At 40.1% G+C, this 22,688-nt stretch overlaps 1 protein-coding gene across 1 annotated transcript in view; it reads left to right on the forward strand.

Moving 5' to 3' along the window:
* Positions 1-22,688, forward strand: part of NELL1 (neural EGFL like 1) — a 759,185-nt gene that overhangs the window by 198,003 nt on the left and 538,494 nt on the right. Inside the window, exons 6-7 of the mRNA XM_015417871.1 lie at positions 9,455-9,527; positions 13,997-14,079. Of these exons, the coding sequence (XP_015273357.1) occupies positions 9,455-9,527; positions 13,997-14,079 (156 nt within the window). The remainder of the gene's footprint in view (positions 1-9,454; positions 9,528-13,996; positions 14,080-22,688) is intronic.

A 22,688-nucleotide genomic window follows, 5' to 3' on the forward strand; every position in this document is an offset into this window, starting at 1 on the left:
GGCCGCATAGCAAAACAAAAACAATGGCACTTATATTGCTTTTGCACATCTTTAATTCTTATTTGATACAGACTGCCCTAGAGTCTAAGAACTGAGGGATATTATGCATTTATAAATTAATATTTTTACACATTAACACTTTGGAAACAGCGGGGTAGCTAATGATATGATAATGAGCTGCCAGTTTTTATTGATCATAATGAAAGTCGACAAGTGTCTTTTTTTGCTCTGTGTATGCCTGAATATTTTACTAACTATCCGCAGGGCAGAAATACATAATTCGTTGTATTTTTAAAGCCTGCTTGTGAGTTTCACAAGCCTTACTTTTTGTTGTTGTTACTCACTGAAAAGCTTATGATTTGGGTAGTTTATAAGCTACACACATCCCCTGTTCATATATTTACATGCTCAGCAGGACCTCTTTTTCCTTTTCAAAGCAATTTGTTTCAGTGTTTTAGCATATAAAAACCCTATTTTCCTCAGTGTAAACAGAGATCTGCAGGGAAATAAGAGTGTTAAAAAAGAATTAGTATGTTTCTTTTGTATCTGTAGTGAGTTGTGCTAGAAATTGTATCTAAAGTCTCTGAATATAATTATGTACATTGTATTAATAATAGTTATTTCAAATCTATTTGGAGTTTAATAGTATAATTTGCTATTACATTTACAATGTATCTTCTGCCTTTCTTAAGGGGAAAAAAATCTACTAAAATTGCATCATTACTGCACACTTGGAATTATAATCCAGTGTTGTTCTTTTTACACTTTGGTGGAAAATTTCAGATAAGAAGCCATGTTCCAGTGGTGGTAGAGGTCAAATTTGGATTTTTAAAAAACTACTGATTAGCTCCAGGCTGAATTATATAGGATTTTTGTAGTCCTAAATGCTCTTTGTTGGAAGAAAAAAATCTTGCCAAGGGATACCTTGCCTGCTCTACCTGTATGTTAGAGCTCTGCCTTACCAAGACTCTGACCCTACAAAGGAGTCGTCAGCATCAATATAGTTTTATGTTAGTGGTAGGTAAGGGTGCAGAATGTATCCTCAAGGTGGGTGACAGAGTGAGTGAAGGACAAACAGATTAAAGAAAGAGCAAACATTCCATTTTTACCTTCTCTACAAGGTCATGGAAGATCTGTGTGAGTACTAGGAACAATATCCGTGTCAGAATAGAATAACAAAGCAAATGGTGTAAAAGGGAAGAAAAGGATGAGTCTCTTCAGTAGGGTAAAGGCTCTAAAGCACTGTGTTTAAACAACGTAAGGAAATGTACTGATTGAGGTGATACAGTAGTCTGTCACAAGGTCCACTTCTTTGGTAATTCTTTTCCTGTGAGATAAAATGGAGATTCCAGTCTCAGTATATGTTAATGTTTTATTTTGCGAGGGCAGTCTTCAGATCAGAGAACTTAAGTACCATATATGTATACTATCAGTACTTACTTTCTGGAGAAAATGCAGACTTCCCAAAAAGTCTGTGGCATGCTTGCTCCTGTTAAGTTCCCTTTTGTGCCTTAACATCTGCTGGGGAGGTCCTGTTGAGTATACCTCTGCTGTCTGCAGTTTGGTGAGACATTAACAAAGCCAGGCCCTTCTCATTATTGACACTCTTGCAGTGGAAAGTCCATCTGGCCAAGTCACTCTTGTCAATAAAATCTCTCTTTGTTCAGATGGACTGTTGGCTGCTGTGCATAGGGTTGCTAACCTCCAGGTGTGGTCTGGAGATTTCCTACAGAGATCAGTTCCCCTGGAGAAAATGGTTGCTTTGAAGAGTGGACTCTATGGCATTATACCCTGCTGAGGTCCCTCCCTCCCAAAACCCTGCTTTCCCCCATACTCCACACCCAAATCTCCAGGAATTTGCCAACCCATAGCTGGCAAACCTACAGTGCATGGAATTTGTTATTTTCAACATGAACTGTTTTGCTGAGCTGACTGTCAAGTCAGTTTATTAATTTAAAACAGATATTGATTTTGTTGGATTGCGTATTGCTTTATTGTAAAGGCCGATCCGGCAATAATAGTGATAAAGTAGAAAAAAGTTGTAAACAGCCGTATCAACCTATGCAAAATTCAGAACAAAAGACACAATCCATGTGATACCTTTATTAGGGCCAGCCAAAATAGCACAAAACCTTGTGTGAGCTTTTGAGCTCACCAGATCTCTCTATTTTAGAAGGACAAATAAGGCTACTTTTCAGGTCAAGCCCTACTACTTCAAGATCTTAATGTTTTGTCACTTCTGATTTGATTAAGAGTTCTTGTGAGCTTGAAAGCTTGCACATTGTTTTATTTCATTTTGGTCAGCCCTAACGAAAGTTATTACATGGATTTTGTTTTTTGATCTGGCAGTAATGCTGCCATTGAAGCCAAGTAGGAATGTCATTGAGTTTATTGAGATAAAATGGTAGCAGCCTGCATTATAATCTCAGAATAATATGGGTTACCTAATAAATACCACTGTGTTTCCAGAAACTCTTTATTTTGCTTCCTTATTCTCTGCCCATCCACCAACTGGTAACTCTGTGCAGGTCCCATGGAGTCAGTAAATAGAGTTTCTAGCCATTTCCAATGCAAAAAGGAAAAGAAAATAAGACTGCACCTAACTCAGTCAGATTAATTGGTGTGGAATAGCCTGTCTTTAGGAAAAAACATACTTTGCCCAGTATCTGGCCATCAGATTGTTAATCAAGGCCTCTTTGTGGTTAAGATGCACCTTAGCATGTGCAAACAAAACAATTTCCCCCACAAAACTTGAAAGTACTTTCTTTCTAAGACTTACAATCGTGAGGATCTAATTTAGATTATTGGAATTGCCCAGCAAATCCATTTCTGTCCACTCAGACCAAAACTGCCTCTAAACCTACCCACCCCTTCTCTTCTGGATACCTCACTTATCCCTAGTTTGGAAGTATTCCAAGGTGCCTGAATCCACCACTTTGCCCTTTCTTTCTTTTTTTTAAAGCTTGGAAAGAAAGGGATATTATGGCTTTGGACTCTTTTTGGTTTTGCTTGTCCTATAATTGAAGCCAGAATCTTTTCCAAAAGCGAGATTGTGCCTGTCCCAGAACTACCCTGTTTGTGAGTTATGAGACCTAACAACACATGTCCATGCTCTTTACCTTTGGTCTATTTGCTGCACACACTGTTGGACTCCTGCCTTGGTGTTTGGATCCTTGTGCAAACCTTCAAGGCATATGTAGCTGTAGTCCTTTCTGCCTTCTTCTTTTTGCCCTCTTTCTTCCCCTCTTGAATGGAGTAACTGGCACACTGCATGTCTTCAATGACTGGCTTCTTTACTGGGCTTTATAAAATGGATGCTTGATAATAGTTTGATTGCTTGAGTTTGCTGTTTCTCCAGCCTAGATATTTGTATGATTCTTCTCAGGAAACTATGTTTCTCATTTCATTCTGTACATATATTCAGTGCCCCTTCAAGCCTGTAGAGTGCATTGCTGCTTAGTCAAAGACACTGTACAGCTGCTGTGTATGTCACTAGATTGGAAGCATTCTTTAAGTTTGGTGTACAATTTAACTTCTTGAGTTAGGAATAACAGTTGATGACATGAAGGTAGATTTCTTAAACTGAGGCTATTTTAATAGTGGATTTGGGCCCAAATAGGAAAGTGAATGACATTTTCAGTGATATATGTCTAGGGTACATGTTTCTTCTTGACTATATACGATAACACAGTAAAATAACAAGAAGCAGTGATGCTACAAAATGAAACTTGTACACTGTTGATAGATGAACAGCTGATTCCTGCGATCCAGTGATAACCTTAAATTCTAATAGTCAAACATGGTTCCATCTGCGGATACTTAAAGGTGCAGATTGGGCCCACACAGACAGAAAACTTGGGAGAGACCCCCAGGTTTGCAGAATAACCTGAAAATTAAAAAAAAATACATTGGGTTTTTAAAATCCTCACAAAACAATGTTATCTGCTCATGGACAGATAACTCAGCAGATGCTGCCAGACTCCAGACAGTCTCTTCCATCGTATCTCCAGTCGTGTCTCCTGATGACCAAGCTGCTGCCGACATGTCACCCAGAGGCCTCCAGTGATGAGGCCACCACTGCTGTGGTTCCCACGGCCCTACCCTGTGGTGAGTGGCTCCCAAGGAGATCAAGGCAGGCCCAGAGAGAGCAGCTCTGGCACAGCCAAGTCTGGCAGCAGCCCAATCCCTCACCTAGCCAGTGGGGGGGTCATCTGGAGATGCTGGAAACAAAGAGGGGTGGAGAGAGAAGATAAGAGAGGGAGGCTGGACGAAGAAGGTGTAGGGGAGAAAGAGAGGGGGTGAGGGAAGAGTAACAGAAAAGAATTAGGAGGAGAAAAATTTCGCAGAGAAGGGGGAAGAGGGAAGGAAGCAAAGACAGGGAGGAGGAGATGTCCCCTCCCCACATGTTTGCTGAAGGTCCCCACTTGTTAATAAAGGCAAATGTAAACGTTTCCCTTGCTGAAAAGCTAGCCGAATCCGACTCCAAATGATTTCACATTTGCCTCATTTCCTCATTCTTACTCATCACTGGCACAATCCCTGCATACAGCTCCTGTTTCTTCTACTCTTTTGTGCTCTTGCAAGAGAAGAGAAGGCTGCACAGTACTTTTGGAATTCTGTTTGCCTCCTCTGCTGTCATATTACACTGGCACCTGGCATAGTTATAGCAGTCTTTGTCCCTATGTGCGTCTAACAATGCTATCTTTGATTACAGTTTCTACTAATTTGCCTGGGATAGATGTTAGGCTGCCTGGCCTGTAATTTCCTGGTTCCCCTCTGGATCTCTTTATAAAAAAATTAGTGTCACATTTGTTCTTCTCCAGTCTTCTGGTACAGCAGCAGAATTTAGTGATAGGTTACATATATGGGTTAGTAGGTCAACGATCTCACATTTGAGTTCCTTAAGACCCTTTGGGTGTATGCCATCAGGACCTGGAGACATTAGTTTTAAATTTCCCCAGTAGGTCTAGAATTTAATCTCTGGGCACCTCAATTTGGCTCAGTTCTTCAGACTCCGTTCCTGCAAATAAGGGCTGTGGCATGGATACGTGCCCCACACTTTCCACAGTGAACACAGAAGCAAAAAAGTCATTGAGTTTCTCTGCCATCTCCACATCTTCCTTTAGCAATCCCTTTATTCCTTTGGCATCCAAAGGCCCCACTGCTTCATCTGTGGTTTGGCATTAGTCCTGTTGAGCTTGCACTGCCGCAGTGGCATTAGGTTCTGCTGAGCATTCTGTACATTGCTGGGCATTCTGTACATTGCTATTTGTTTTGCTGGGCTTGCAACCCCCCCCCCCATCCCTTACTTGTGTTTGTTCTGTTGCTATTCTCTGGTCTGACATTAGTCCAGTTGAGCTTGTGCTGCTACAGTGGCACTGGATTCTACTAGAGGTTCTGTACATCGCCATTTGTTCTGCTGGGCTTGGACTGTAGAGATACTCTGATTTGACTTTGGTTCTGATTTGACTTTGGTTCTGTTGAGCTTGCAGTGGTAACAGTGGTAATGAGTTCTGTTGGGCTTCTGTGCATTGTAGTTCTTCTGGGCTTGCAAAAGTGCCCCCCGTTCAGTTGCTATTGTAGAGATTCTTTGGTTTGATTTCAATTGTGTTGGGCTTGGCACGTTGGCTTGTTGTTCTACTGTTGAGCTTCTTGTTGGGAAACATTTGATAGTGTTTGATGCTTGTAGGCATGGCTTTTGCCATGGAAGCAGCTTGGAGGTTCCTCTCCTTCCACAGGAAATAATGGAGGATGGCTGGGGGCACCTTGCTCAGGAGCCCATAGAATTGGATCCCTTGGTCCAAACCACTTGAAACTTGGTGGTTATATAAAGAACATGCACCAGCAGCTTTGCTGTAATTTTGGGTGGTGATCTGTAAAAAAACCCTTGTCCCAAGGACAGGGCAACACAACTCAAAATTCAACAAAACCCTGGAGTATGTATCCACACACCCCAGTCACCAGCTCTTTGAGTCTATCCCACCAGTCAGAAGCCAAAGGGCAAGTTTCTAACCTTTTCCAGGATTTAACCAGAAAGTCAGCCCTGCAAGGTTGGCCACTTGCAGAATGCCTTTCCACAAGAATAGTTAACCCAGTAGGTGAGCGCTAGGGTCAGGGTACCTCGATTTAGATTGAAGCCATTTGTCAAAGTAGGCACTGTTTCACTCCCTGCAGCTGGGCTGTTACCTAAGTGTCACAAGGTCAGGGTGCCCAAACTTCCCAAGAACAGTGATTTTCCCCCATTTATAAATAGTCTTTGACCGCAAATAAACACCATTCATTCATTCATTTAGAATTTACAGCTTCAACTCAGGCCTAGCATTTAGATGTAAGGCCTGAACCAATGTTTGAAGAGAAACAAGAAATTCAATTTCTTGACGGTATCGTTAAAAACACCCCCTTCCTGCCACCACAAAAAGCTTGGATACCTGGGAAAAAGAAGAAATCCAAATACCATACCGGTATTTGGAATTTGGGAACATCTAGAATACTGTTATTTTTCTGGTCCAGTATCCTGGAACCTGAAAAACAAAAAAACAAAGGTGTTTTGATTTTTTTTTTTGCACACCCCTAGTTGGAAGAGTCACTGTCAAATTTCACATAATGCTTAGTTGTGTAAAAAAAAAATTTCACTGTGAAAAGCTGCAGTCTATACAAAATTACAGGGAAGGACACTTCTTTTGCAGGTCATTTTTCCAGTCAAAATTATTTCCCTGAAAACTGTTTTGTTTTTATTTATCTAGCCATTTATACTAAGTTTTTCTCCCCAAGGTAATTCAAAATGGCTAATGACATTGATCTCTCATGTTCCATTTTATCCTCACAACAACAACCCTGTGAGGCAGGTTAGGCAGTGAGTGACTGGCGCGAGATCTCCCTGAGAGTTTCCATAGCATAGTAGGAATTTGAAACTGAGCCTCTAGTATAAACTAACGATCTAACCACCCCTTTGCTCTTACATATGGTGTGTTTACCACCCACCCATGTTTAAAAGTCCTGACCTAGACGGGCCCAGGCTACCCCAATCTTATCAGATCTTGTAAGCAAGATCAGCCCTGGTTAGTATTGGATGGGAGACCATTAAGGAATTCCAGGGTAACTATGCAGAAGGCGGCAATGCCAAACCACCTCTGTTAGTCTTTTGACTTGAAAACCCTATGGAATCACTAGAAGTCAACTGTGACTTGACAGCACTTCACACACACAAACACACAAATTTAACAAAATTATTCAGGGGTATTTGGAGGCCATAATGACTCATAATGAAATAGCCTGTAGATAATTAATTTCTGCTTTCATGGTTGTCTGCCTCAGATTGCAACTGTGCCCATGGCTTCTTGGGGTGCGTAGTTAAGCATACACCAGAGGAACAGTGTGGGAGGCAGCAGATGGAAAAGGAAGGGCAGATGCAGTTTTACTCTAGGCAAACTGTACATAAGGGAGCAAACCAAACTCTACTATTCCATATCTTGCTGAACCCTATTACTTCAAGCCCTTTTATTCCAGCACAGCTCCGGTACTCAGGTAGACTACAAAGAAAAGTGCTTAATGCAGTAGAGCACAGCAAGATGAAGACCGAATGGGTATGGTTTAATCATTACATCCAGTTTGTCTACAATGGAACTATGTTTGCTCAATAAGATATAGTGGTCAATAGGGGGTAGTTGTTACCAATACCTATACCTCTAGCTAGGCTAGGCTTAAAGTCGTAAACTTTCTTGTTATTTCTATGGTTTAACTCAATCTGCTGCACAAAGCTCTCATTGGTGCTCTGACTGATCCTTTCCGAAAGCTGTTTCCTACACTCATTGAATCTGAAACCTGCCAATGGTCTGTGTTAATGAACTAATTAACGTACATAATGAGAAGGCACACAGTTTAAAGTTTATAGTTCAGTGCTTGAAAGCAGCAAGCCATTAACTGACTTGTGGGTAGTAAACAAGCTGGCAAAGTATTAATTGTGCCCTTTTCTAAACTGGCGTACTAAACAAGTTCAAAATTTAGACAGTAAGTGAACAAATTTGGGAACATTTGTTGGAAAATACCAAGTGATCCATACATGTGTAATAGCCCGAAATGTAAAGAAATACTCAAGTACAGTAAAGTTTTGAGCCTGTAGAGGAAATTGGCATATATGCTTAAACAGAAGTGGACAAAGTCTTATTAGTGAACCAGTGTGGAGTAATGGTTAGAATCAATGTTCCCTCTAAGCTGTGGAGTCTTCTGAGCAAAAATTCTACTTTGTGAGCTACTGGCATTAAAGTTGTGAGTGAGTGATTTGGCTCCTGCATAAATTAAGTTTGTTCTGGAGCCATCCTTCCTGAGCTGAGACAAAAATGTGTGAGCCGGAGGCTGAAAACCTGTGCGCTAGCTCACACTAACTCAGCTTAGAGGAAACACTGGTTAGAATGTCAGGCTAGTATCTGGGAGACTCAGGACTGAATCCCTGCTGTGTTGTGGAAGCTTGCTGGGTGACCTTTGGCCAGTCATGCACACTCAGCCTAGCGTACCTCATGAGGTGGTGGTGGTGAGGATAAAACTATGATGTCAGCTCTTTGGGGTCCCATTGGGGAGATAGGTGGGGTATAAACAAAGTCATTAAAATGAAATAATAGATCACTTCAGACATAATGTGTAGGGCAATTAAGCAAAATTATGAGTCAACCCACAGACATAACTATCAAAGCACTTTTTGAGCCTTCTGGTTCCCTGTAGAGGAATACTTGACAGAAAGAGAAATAATCCCTAAAAATCCATGTCATTGAGACTTAATCTATTTTTGAAAGTAAAACAAAGAGTTGAAGGTATGTCTTTACCCACTGTTTTGGGTAAAATTCTCATTAGATATTTATAAGGAAGAAAGTATGCTCAATATTCGTCATTTAGCAACAAAGCATTAATTAGGATTAGAAGAATTGGACTAAATGCAGCTTGTTCAGCTACGTTTAATAGTTACCATATTTTAATATTCTCAAATGTTGCTGTTGTTATTCGTTTTGTTACAGTTGTTATTCTTCTTTAATTGTTATATTGAAAATTTGAAAATAAAAAAATATTTGGAAAAAATGCAGGGCAATTTTTACTCAGGCTCTTAATTCGGAAGTTTATTTTACAAGTTTTTAATTGTCTGTTTCTGTTTTATGGGTAATTTTAATGCTGTTTAAGTACAATGACTTGTTTTTATATTGTTGCATTTTTTTAAATTTGTGAGCTGCCTTGAGCAAGAGTCTGTCAAAGTGGCATACAGATATCGTATATTAAAGAAACAAATAACTGCTACTGTACTCAGATGTACCTTTTAAAAATATTCAAGTTTCATAAATTAATATATGATTGAATCATGCACTAATATACGATTGTATCATTCTTATCAACAATGATTTGTGAATTATTTTGTACAGTTTTAATTGTATGACTATAATCTATATTACCAGCTATCTCTTCTGTTACAAAGGGTATCATTCAAGACGCGAATGTTGTCTTTATGCCTAATGGATATATAACACAATGTCCTAATCTAAATCGCAGTAAGTAGCAATTTTGTTTACTTTAGTTATTGTTTTAAAGTATGCATATAGCTCTTCTAATGTAGAGTATGTATTACAGTTCTTATTGGCTGTTGTATAAGCATGTGAGGCTAATCTTTTAATAATCTTATTTTTACATATGCTGAACTAAGACAATGATTTGACAACTGCATCTAGTAAATCTAGGTTTGGAAACTGCAGAGAGACCTTCAAATTCCAAATGATATTTCAGTTCTGTTTTATTGCATTATAGTTAGATGTGCATATTCATTTTTTGTTCATTTAAACTGATAACTGTCTGCATTACAGGTGCCAAAATTATGTTACCCTCATTCCCTGACCTTGAGGGGCTTAGCTGTGATACCCATTGGTCTTATCATGTGAGAATAGATTGAATTTGCCTGTTAAAAATTCTGATCACTCCTTTGCATGTAGGCAGAAGCACTTTAGTTATTTATTTATAAAACTTTTATCCTGCCTTTCTACCCTTATCAGGTGCCTGAGTAAAAACATACATAATAAAAGCATGTTCTTAAAAACCATCATACCAAACAATAACACATCATTAAAAGCAAGGCTAAAATTTTAAAAACCCATAAAAATAACAATTAAAACATAGGACAGGAAGGAGGAATCACTGACGGAACACCTGACAAAACAAAAAAGTGAAAGATGGCAACAGAAAGAGCCAGATAAGCCTCCTTGGGGAGAGAGTTCCAGAGTTTTGGTGCCATGACTGAGAAGATGCCCATAGTGGTCATGTAGGGTTATACAGGAGTAGGCAATATGCTGGTCCCAAGCCATATGGACCAGCACTTTGAACTGTGCCCAGAAACAGATTGGGAGCCAATGTAGGTGGGCCAAGAGTGGAGTTATATGGTCACTAGAACCCAGTCCAATCAGGATCCTGGCTGCTGTATTCTGCACCAATTGAATTTTCTGGACACCTTTTAAGGGCGGCTCTATGTAGAGTACATTGAACAAAGGCCACAGCTGACTTCCCAGTCAAAGCTGGTAATGGTTGCAGGCTCAGATTGCAAAAAGACCCTTTAAAGAGTCTTTTTGCGAGCTGAGCCTGTGACGATGACCGCCCCTCTCCCTTCCTCCTGCTAGATTTAAAGGGCCCACCAGCTGGTTGGTGGGCCACGTGGTCCCCGCCGATCAGCTGAAGCCCTTTAAATCTGGCAGTAGGGGAGGGATAGGGGTGGACAGGCAGGTGGTCGCTCTTGGGGGCAGGGCTTCCCTGGCCTGCCAGCTGATTGGAGGTGGATGGAAGCCCCCAGAAGTGGGGAACTGCCCCACCTATACCTGGGGGCTGGTAACCCAAATTTCCGGGCATAGCTGCCACCTGCTTATCCAGCAGTAAGCCTAGTCCGAAGAACAAGGGGAGTGCATCCCCATCCAGAACAGGTGACTCCTTAAATCCCAGGTCAAACCTCCTGCTCACCAGTATTGCCTCAACCTTTTGTGGATTAAGCTTCAATTTATTAGCCTACAGCCACTCCAAAACTGCTTCCTCACACTAGTTCAGGGTTCAGGAGATTGCAGTCTTTCTCACTCACACAAGGAATTGTCACTGGCTGCCTTCCTCTAGCTTTTGGTTTTGGTCAACTCTTTATCCTTATAGCTAATTATTTCTGCTCCTATAGTTCCCAATTTTAAGGGAATATCAGTTGCTGAGAGAAATGTGGACACTACCAACAGATACAGAAAGGAAGCCAGAGGTAGCTCTATCCGCACAGGTGTGTGTGTGTGTTGTGATCTCCTCTAGCTTTCTCCGCCTGTACATGAAAGATTTGTCTGAACTGGTAACCATCAGAGCAGAGATACTGTCATGGAGTGAGCATATGTAGCCTGGTTCTTAGTCTGCAAACATATAATTGAAGAGCCATGAAATCCTGGAAGGGATTTTATGCCCTGGAGTAAAATGGACTTTCTAAGGTTTCACCGAATGTCAGTCACGGGCAGTAGAGCTGCTGAATCTGAGTGTAAAAATACGCTTCATGCCAGCAACGGAAAAAACTGGAAAAATGAACGGACAGTGCTTGCTTAGTTATCTGGAGATAAAGTCAACCAGTTTAAGGAAAGTGAAGAGCATTTCTGGAAAATGAAAGGCTGCAGCCCCAAACTACCACTTCTATAAGTTTTTAAAACTATATATATAAAACAGTGGGTTGGGTCTCATGGAAGTTTTCTGTTGACAAGAAGGGATTTCCATCCACAAAGTATGACTTCCTTGCCTCCCCTCCCAATGCAGCTCCACAAAATCTAGCTTTAGGACCCAGGGAAATAATGGGTTGCCAACCTCCAGGCGGTAGCTGGAGATCTCCTGTGATTACAACTGATCTCCAGGTAATGAAGATCAGTTTACCTGAAGGAAATGGCTGCGTTGGAAGGTGGACTCTATGGTATTGTACCCCATTGAAGTCCCTCCCCCCCAACCCCTACCTACCTCAAGCTCCACCCCCAAAATCTCCAAGTGTTTCCCAACCCAGAGCTGGCAAACCTAATCCTGAGGGAGCAGTCAAAGGCCTGTTGCAGGAGGGAGGAACTGGCAAAAACCATTGCTTCCATCAGCAGAAAGCCTCTATGGGTAAAAAACCTCACTGATCTCTTTTTAATGTTGCCTTAGTCCTTACTTCAGTTCAGTTCAATTTTTAAACTTTTCCTGTATTCAAGAATAAAAATTAAAAGATGCACTTTAATACATTAGATGACAAAAACAGGAACCTAGAAAACTAAATCAATCAAGGCCAATATCTAACACCATTAACAGTGCGCAAATACAATGACTAAATAAAATATGAATGCATTTTAGAAGTGGAAATCAAATGGAATTACTCAGAGAAACTTTAAATAATTTACAAGTAACAAACATTTGTGTGGTGCTTGCCAAATCACAGTCCTCAGTTTGTTCTTTATAAAAGGAAATACTTCGAGTCAAGCTCTTTTGACTTGCTTTGATTTTTTGAAAGTCTCAGTTGGTAGGTTAATTTTCCATTACCATAATAACTATTTATCGATGAGGATTGCTCTTCCAGTGTTTAGCAGCTTTTATTTGTGGTAAATGATGGGGTTAAATTTTGTGAAAACAGAGATTGAATGTTATCAGGTTAGATAGTAAATAAAAATAAGTCTGTGATCACAAACAATTAGTTTTTCTATGATCGTTTCTGTTTCACTTAGAACTGTTTTTCAAAATGTGCTATGGAGCCAGGTCTCCTTCTATTGTGGGAGACCTCCCAGCCCGGGCCTCCTGTTATCCAATGCCATTCAACAGGGCATTGGGGGGGAAATGGTGAAATGATTTGGCATTGCGAAAATATATGAGGTCACTTCTGGCATGAACTAGAAATGACATTATTGTGTCAGAGTTTATAGGGTTAACCATGGAGTTTTTGGTGAATCCTACAGCATCATCTGGACACAATAACATCACTACTAGTTCCATGCCAGGAGTGATGCTGCCTGTTAGCACAACGTCAAACAATTTGTTCCCACTCCCCAAATTCTCCTGCTGGGCTGCCAGCTAGGGCTGGCAATGCTCAAATATATGCACTTTTGTGCACAATAATAACATGTTTATTTAATATGCATCCTCCTTCATGGAGCTCAAGGTTGTCTATGTAGTGTTGCCAAGAGGTCTCCTGTTCAGTGAGTCTGCGATTAGACCAAGCCATTTTAACTTCTGCAAGGCTGCTACATCAGATGCCTTCAGACCACACTTGGCCCTACTTCTAACATATGATAAAAAGTGCCATGTTCATTTCAACCTCTGTTCCATTAGATGACTCAAATAACATACTAATCTTATTTTAACTGATCAGATGTGCATAACAAAAAAGTCTCCTGTGTGTGCACACCCAAGGATTCTGTCAGATGTTTTATCCCAAACTTTCCCATTTGAAAGAGTTGAACCGACCAATGTCTTCCTGCTATTTCCTATAGCTATTTGATCCCTTCACATATTCTTTAATAGTGTATGTGTGATATTATAGGGATGGCAGCCTCCATGTGGGACCTGGGGATTCCCTGGAATTACAGGTTATCTCTGAACTACAGCAATCAGTTCCTCCAGGAAAAAAAATAATAGATGTTTTGGAGGGTAGACTCTATGGCCATTGTACCCCACTGAGGTCCCTGTCCTCTCCAGGCTCCATCCCCAAATCTCCAGAAGTTTCCCAACCTGGATCTGGCAACCCAACCCAACCCAACCCCCCCATCCCCCACTAGTGACTGGGGGGGGGATCTGGCAACCCTATATATAATATAGCATTCTGTTCTCAATTTCTTATTCTATTTTTATAACAACTCCCAGATTTTTTAATTCTACTGTAATCTGTTGTAATATCATTGGATTACTGCATTATACAAACAAATAGCTGCCTGATCTCTTTATTTTAAGAATATAGTATTTCTTTTTTACAATATAGTATTTATTTGTTGTTTTCCTTTCTTCCTTTATTGAGCCTGTCCAACTTGTAGCGATTTCTTAAGCCTGGTACAAGGAATTATGGATTTGCAAGAGCTTCTGGCTAAAATGACAGCAAAAGTAGGTACCTGACCATTGTTATTAGTTTTCTATACAGGCTGATGTTTGATTCATATATGGACCACCGTGTAACATATTCTTCTGTTTATGTCAATGGATTTATTTCATTGTATTGAAGAAATAACTCATACTGCAAACAGAATTAACTGAATATTATATCAATATCACCAAGATTATACCTTGCTAGTTTATGGTAGTTCATGGTATTGCACACTAATATGCACTAATCGAAGGAGAAGAAAGGGAAAGAAAAACAGTTGGGAGTGAATCGCTGCCTGTACTAATGGATGACGGTTACTATAAGGGTTGTTTCATATGTTACTTTGTGTGCGTGCATGTATAATGCACACATTTTTTGCCCTTACAAGTCAATAGGTTGTAAAACCAATAGCATGCATTGCTTCCTAATTTATATTCCTGTTGCACTTAAAATGATATGAAATACTCATGTTTTCTAACATAGTGTTTCTTAACTATTTAAAGTGGTAACACTGAAGTTGTCCTTAAGAGGTGGTACAACTGGTTGTTTTGGCTGATGATTTACATTGAGGCCAGGTCCATAGTCTGCAGACATGGTGGGGAGACATGATTGCACATAATATGTGATGGGGCAAAGTTAGGTAATACTTCCACATCAATTTCTGTATAATACTTATTGGGGAGCTGTGTATGAACCTGGTTCATGAGCATCAGAAATTAACTGTTTCTACGGTCTTTGATTGTTTAACATGTGGTTTAATATTATGACAGTACTAATTGGTAGACATTTTAAAGATAAACCCTCAATTATTTTTGTTCCAGAGAAATTACTCAGCATGTCCTTCCCTTGTAGTTTCCCAGATGGTTCCATGTATACAAAGAATATGTATATTTTTTCATCTGACCAGGCATATTTTTGCAGTGGCTGGTGACTGAGTTGATAAAAATAATGTTAGTTCAGCAAAGGATTTGCAGCTGCTGTCGTAGAATTAGGGATGCCTGTTATAATTCAGGTTTGCTCTTGGTATCCCTGTAAGTTCGAATTGTAATGCATTTAGGAATACTTAATAACTCTTCCTTGTAGAAAAACTGATGCATTTTTTTTGAAAGTGTAGCTTCCATCCATAAGTAATTAAGTGTTTAATCAGATATTTTGTTTTGTTTCATTGAAAAAATGTCTCACCTATGGGTAAGGCAGCCAAACAAGTAGAAATTGAGTCTTTTCACTTGTGGCACACTAGGGTTGCCAACCCCGCCCGGTTTGCCAGGGGTCCCCCATTTGGAGTCTTTTCACTTGTGGCCCACTGATGTCTTTTAAAAGTCCTATCTCTGGTTGCCCCCTAGCAGCCCAACGTGTTTTCTTTCTATGCTGACTAACCTGCCTCTTATTTTTTCACACTCCCCAACACCCACAGCCACCCATCTCTCTCCCTTTAAGTGTGTGGAACACATGTTTCCTCCCAAGCCTGATCTCTGCAAGCTTGCAGGGAAATGCCAGCTTCGTGCTCTTAAAAGGGAAACACGGCTGCTCTTAAAGGGGAAACACTGGCTCCTGCATTTAAAAGGGAAACGCCGGCTCCCTTAAGTGCAGGGAACTGCCGTTTCTGGAGATCTGGCGCACGGGCGGGGGGCGGGGCGGCGGACATCCTCAACATAACGTCATCACGTCGGGGATGCCCTGCCCCCTCCAGGAACGCCCCCAAAGTACCCCAATGTGGGTGGAACATGGACTTGGCAACCCTATGGCACACTGATGTCTTTGGAAAGTCCTATCTCTGGTTGCCCCCTAGCTGCCCAATGTGTTTTCTTTCTATGCTGACTAACCTGCCTCTTATTCTTTCTCACTGGTGAAATTTTGAATCCTGATCATGCTTCTCATGTTTTAATTGTACTGAATATTTTCATAAATATTTTAAATTTTGATGGCTGAGTCTGTTGCAATTTTTACATAGTTTAAAGTTTTATTTTTAGTTGTTTCCTGTTGCTTTCAGTTTTAGAATTATTATTTTTACATCTGGGGAACTGTGAGGTAGCAATTTACATTTGTGCAACTTCAGTATTTGAATCATATCAATTCATTTTGTGAGCCAGCTTGATTGGAGAATGGGGTATAAATGCCTGTAGATAAATAAACACTGAAAGTAATAGAGAATGGATTTATCAAGACACTTAACCATGACAGTTAAAAGTAAACCTGCGTATTCAGAGAACCAGTGTGGTGAGTGGTTAAGAGTGTTGAAATAGTTTCTGGAAGACCCAGGTTTGAATCCCCACTCTGTTAAGGAAGTTCACTGGGTGACCTTGGGCCGGTCACACTCTCTCAGCCTAACCTACCTCACAGGGTTGCTGTGAGGATAAAATGGAAGAGAGGAGAATGAGGTAAGTCACTTGGGGTCCCCATTGGGAAGAAAGGTGGGATGCAAATGAATTAAAGAAATACATAAAACGTTCCATATATTATGAGATAGTAGGGACAAACAACAAGAGACAGTCATAATGTGTAAGGCCTTCCAGAAGTATCTGACCCTTTGCTCTTGGAGATGGACTGTGAGGAGAGATGAAGCCTGGTCAGAAACAGCAACTTCACTCTTCTATTCTTAGCATTTCATGTCTTTGTAATTTCTAGACATGAATTGTGTGGAGGGCTGTCCTAGATTCCTTCTTAAAACACAAAATGCTTTATTCTGCTTCCCTAATAGGAAGCCTCTGGCAACAAATTATGCGAGTTTCCCATTGTTCGGGCTGGGTTTCTACATTGTAGGCAATGATATATTCTTTACCAAGATTTTCAGCATCTTCTAGCAGAATAAGTGATGTATAGTTTTACTCTGCTCTGGTTAGCCCTCACCTAGAGTATTGTGTTCAGTTTTGGGTACCACAGTTTAAGAAGGCTATAGACAAGCTGGAACATGTCCAGAGGATGGCAAGAAAGATGGTGAGAGGTCTGGAGACCAAGTCCTATGAGAAAAGGTTGAAGAAGCTGGATATGTTTAGCCTGGAGAGGAGACGACTGAGAAGTGATATGATAACCATCTTCAAGTACTTGAAGGACTGTCATGTAGAGGATGGTGTGGAGTTGTTTTCTTTTGCCCCAGAAGGTTGGATCAGAACTAAAGGGTTCAAATTAAATCAGAAGAGTTTTGGCTAAACATTAGGAAGACGTTCCTGACACAGCAGTTCCTCAGTGGAACAGGCTTCCTTAATGTAAGTCACTTCGGGTCCCCATTGGGAAGAAAGGTGGGATGCAAATGAATTAAAGAAATACATAATAAATAAAATGTTCCATATAAATATTATGAGATAGTAGGGACAAACAACAGGAGACAGTCATAATGTGTAAGGCCTTACAGAAGTATCTGACCCTTTGCTCTTGGAGATGGACTGTGAGGAGAGATGAAGCCTGGTCAGAAACAGCAACTTCACTCTTCTATTCTTAGCATTTCATGTCTTTGTAATTTCTAGACATGAATTGTATGGAGGGCTGTCCTAGATTCCTTCTTAAAACACAAAATGCTTTATTCTGCTTCCGGTTGGACCAGATGACCCTGGAGGTTCCTTCCAACTCTATGATTCTATATTAAGTATATCTGTACCTTTTTAATATATCTGTAACCTTTTATATACCTTTTTACTTGTGATAGTTCACTTTGTATTTGAGATTTCAGCTTTCCAATATTCTTGTTTTCATGCCATGGAGTAGTATGATGACAATGAAGATTATGACGATGATGATGATTGTAGTGTATGGAGACTGTGGTTATAATACCAGTAAAGCTGAATGTGTGGGAAGTGTAACTGAGTTGGATGTGCTCTAGTGCAAGGATGTCAAACATAAGGCCCGGGGGCCAGAACCAGCCTGTCCTGGGCTCCTATGCAGCCCGTGAGCAGCTGATGCAAGGAAAGGAAGATGGCTTAGGGAGGGGAGTGGGTGGAGCCACTCCAATTGTGTCTTCAGCACGGTGGAACAGCCTCAACTGCAGCAGTCAAGCAGTGTGGGAGCATCTGCCCAGTGTTGCACCGCTGGCTCTCCAGTCCACCCATGTGGGTTTTCCTCCACACCCCCTCCTAACCCATGGGGCCTTGCAGTGAGGATACACCAACTCAGAACTTATGAGCTGCTGTCCTTTATACAGTTTATATGTCCAATACCTGGCATGACATTTTATGGCATATATGGCCCAGCCCAACAAAGTGACATTTATGTCAGATCCGGCCCTTGTAACAAATGAGTTCGACACCTCTGCTCTAGTGGGCTACAATGAACCAGTAAAGAACATACAGCTATGGAAAGAAGGGGGTTGCAGAGAAGATATAGATTTCCTTCTCCTCCAAGCCTGTCTAAACCATATTCTGGTTTTTTAACTGCTTTCTCTTATTTTATTTAAAACTCATCTCACTGCTTCCACATTCTTGAGCAGCTCATAATAAAAGTGCAACCTAAAATAGCCTGCAAACAACAACTATACAACACAGAATTCTGTAGAAGAGTAATAAAAAATAGCACAAATATACAGAATCTAAAGCTTCTTTTTAAAATAATGACTAAATCCAACAGCTCTGACCTTTAGTGTCCAAAAGCTTTATTGAAAAAGATCTTTCTACTCACACATCTTGTGTTTTAAAACGTTACCACATTCATGATTAGAATCTTGGGGTATCATCCAGCCAAAAGTAAACACTTTTAAGTCCTATTGATTTCAATGGGAGAATTAAGCCTGTAATTAAATCTCTGTCATTGAAATCAATAGGTCTTAAAATTTCCTGGTGTTTGGCTGAATCATGTCCTTGCCTTTTTTTGGGTTTGTTTTTGAATGAAAGCTGCAAAGGGAGCTTTTTAAATAGAATATGCCCTGGTTTTGATGTTCTATGTTCATTTCATTGCCTGATAGTCTCTGGGGCAGAGTGTTTTGGCCAATGATCTACTTGAGAATGAGAAATGTTAAGTTTCGGTTCATTTTACTGCAGTAAAGTGAGATAATGATTCTGAGGCATGCTGGTGGTCTTAGTAGGTGCCAATTAAGAAGTATATTGAGTGACTTGTTCTTGCTGCTGTTAATTATATAGTATTCTTGCTGGTACATATATACAGACAGATAGATGAGGTGATTAACAGTCTGAAGGTTACATGAATGCTCGCAAGAGGAACACTCTTGTACTGCATTTCCATATTCCCAACAATATCTTCTTGTTGTCATTTGCCATGCATAAAAAGCGTGTTTTTTTGCATTAATGTGAGAACATGTCCTAAGGGATTGTTTAATATAAATTATATTTCTTGCTAAATGTATGTATTATGTGGTTCATTTCTAAATGAGAGTTGCCAGTCCTGCCTGCTTGTCTGGCAGCCACGCCTTGAACTAGAAGGCTACATCCATGGTATCACGCGTGTATGAGCAAAGTGCACTCTGCACATGCTCAGCGGGGCTAGCTCTATTTTATTAACTGATACATTGCAAATTCCCAACATTAAAAGGTTGTTTCCTGTCTAAGTCCTGTATATATGTTGTTATTTTACTTACTTGGATGCTGCAGTAGCTAAATATACTCAAGTTTGCACCATTAAATAGAAACAAAAACAGGGCTGTCTTCTTTTGATATTTCTTTTAAGGAAGCTAAAGGGGATGTAAGGCCATGTTACTTGATAGAGACTTGAGCTTCTAGCAACTGGGGATTAATCACTCATTGCAGTATATAACCATGAATTACTTTTAACATAGTTCTTTTCACAGAGCAAGAACTCAGCTGGTTTGACTTGTGAAACTAAAAAGGGTACCTATAAAAGTTTAGTTTATTGGTTGCTGTGGTGGTAGCCTACAATTTCCTCTGCCACCAATGAGTGGTGCACAAGGAACAAGTAGACCAAACTGAAGGCAAAACCCATTGTTTTCCCTGTTTTGTATAGAGGTATTCACTGGCCTTTTTAGCATTGTTTGCAGAAGTTCAGGCCAGTGGGTAACTCTGTAGATTTGGGGTTCATACATGAAATTTTGTGCTTTGATTTCTTCCTAGTTGATCTTCTTTGTTTTCAACTACTGCTTAGTGGAAGGTATGATGGATACAGAGGATTTCTCCATAGTATTGACAGGAGCCCATGTGACATATAGAAGAAAAAAATAGTCAGTGAAATCCAACAACCAATGAGAGCCAAGGGAAGCAGGGACAGTCAGTGAACTAATAGTGAAGTGATTTTGGTCAGTTGAAATTTGGGTGTTAGAGAGGAGAGTTTGGTGAAAAGGCTTCCTATAACAGAAGAATGGCGTAAAAGATACTGTAGGGGTCAAATAATTCATTTATTCCCCTTACGCTATCCATGAAGTGACAGATTTACAAGTAAATTATGGATGGAATGTGATCTGTATGGACCAGCAGCTTTCAGAGAACAGAACAGGAACACATTTGAAAAGCCATATATGGTCACATGACAGTGGTGACCATCCTTTACATTCTTCTGCAGGGTAAGACAGACAACTCTAAAAAGCTACAAAATATATTGGCATTCATATAACAATAGCTAGATACTCTGACTGTAGGGAGTGATGGTGCCATCAAGGGAAACACATTCCTACTAATATATGCCCTGAAGGAACATAGAATTTTGAAAAGATATGAAGCTTTTCCTATCCAGTGGGAAGAAAATGAACCTGTATTTAAAGTCGCATGCACCTATAAAGATATGATAGAAATAATGCTGCTATCTGTATGATCAGTCAGGGCATATAATTAGAATTTTAATCTGACAGTGTTTGAAGCCATTGAACCTATGATATGACCATTACCTCTACTATTTTGCGACTTCTTAAGTGTTCACCAGTGCAATATACGTGTGCTTCACCAAATATATGCAAAGTGAACAAACTGAGATGTGCAAAAGCAGTGGAGATAAGAACCTTCGCAGCAACTCCAGTTTAGATGCCAATTATTTGGTTTTGGGTATTAACAATAATAATATTGAAGCAGCCTAACCTACATTATTTTAATTTCAAGGTTCACTGCTCTGTGCACTGTTCTTGTATTATATTTATACCAGAAATCAATAGCGGCTCATATTTTGGGATTTTAAAAAATTTCTTGTACAGTATTTTGCTTTGTAGCAACTGTAATTTTCATTTGACACCATAAACTCATATTTGATGTGACTTTAGTGTAATAAAACAAGAATTTAATCAATGGGAGCCATTTGGTTTTATCTTATACAATAGCATCATTCAGCCAAAGATGCAGATCATGCATAGCTGAAATTCATTATCTGTATGATCTAATGTACAAAACTGAGGCAATTCCTATCACTCATTTTTTCATATGATGTGTTTTTTCTCTTTATTCTTCCAGACTAAATAGTACAATTATACTCATCTGTAAGGGATTCCCCTTTAGTCTTTTGTGCATAATTCATTTGTACAGAAAATGTATGAGCTGATTTACAAAGTAAAAACAAATATTATGGCTTAAAGTAGCCCTGGAGCTATTTTATGGAATAGGATGAAAAACAAAAAGCCTGAGTTAAAAGGAAATGTTTTAGCTTGGCATGTAAAGGCCAAATTATTAGGGCCTTAAGAAACAGTACTTTCAATTGTGCCTGTTAGCTAGTCATATCTTTCAGATGCACATGACAAAAGAGGTTGTGTTCAATTATAGCCTGGTGTCCAAGCTTTTTAGGGAAAATGTTTGAGAGGGTGGCAGAAGAGCAACTTTAGGTTTCATGGATGGTATATTTTCAGTCTAGGGATTTGGGACAGAACACTTGTTCATCATTGTATCTTTTGTGCAGTCCCATGTAGGAACTGTGCATGTGCAGGCCAGCCACAGATATTCTAAAAGTGCCTGACATTGTGAGGCACTCTCCTTCCCTTTGATGCAGTTTCCTGCCAAAAAATGCCTATAAAAAGTTGGAGATCACTTCCCTCCCTCAATTCTTTCTTCACCATCTCCATCTCTGGCTACAGAGAAATGCCCCAAAAGGCCTTCACACACCACCTTGGTTCTACAGGTTCCCACTGCTGCAGTTGTCTCAGTTCCAGCCCCCAAATTGGTTCCATCAGCTCCAACAGTGTCAAGATTGAATCTCTTTCCTCAAAGTCAATCTGAATTGCCAACCAAAAAAGCCAAGATGAAGTCAAAGCATGTAAAGAAGCACCAGCTCCTCTTGAAGCTAAAATCATTGCATAAGAAAAAGTCTGGGTCATTCACACCCTTGGTTCCATACTCTTGGTTCCAAAAGGTGTGTCAGTTCCAATACTGGTTTTGAAAACTCCTTCAACTACTCCTTGTCCAAGGTGCCTTTGTCTTTCTGAAGGTGGGATGCGTGAGGTAAAGGAATTCCCCATGGTTCCAGTCTCTCCACTGCCTCTGTACCTAGAATATAGACCTGTCTCCTTCATGGATTCAAGAGGGGTTTACAGTGCCCATTCAGGTCCACAGTATGCATCCTATTATGATTTATCTTCATTACCACAAACAGTTCTAATCCTCTCCATATCAGTACCCACTCCATCATCACATTTACTACTCAGATTATGAATACTGTGCTTGTTTTCACTCGAAACCAAGACCCAAGCATCTTCAACCGCCTTCTGCTACACAAAATAAGTCCAGTGATGCTACAATCAATCAAGGCCCATCTCTGGAACCAC

This window comes from Gekko japonicus, unplaced genomic scaffold (assembly GCF_001447785.1).
Source record: "Gekko japonicus isolate JY-2015 unplaced genomic scaffold, Gekko_japonicus_V1.1 scaffold397, whole genome shotgun sequence".
NCBI classification, from domain to species: Eukaryota; Metazoa; Chordata; class Lepidosauria; order Squamata; family Gekkonidae; genus Gekko; species Gekko japonicus.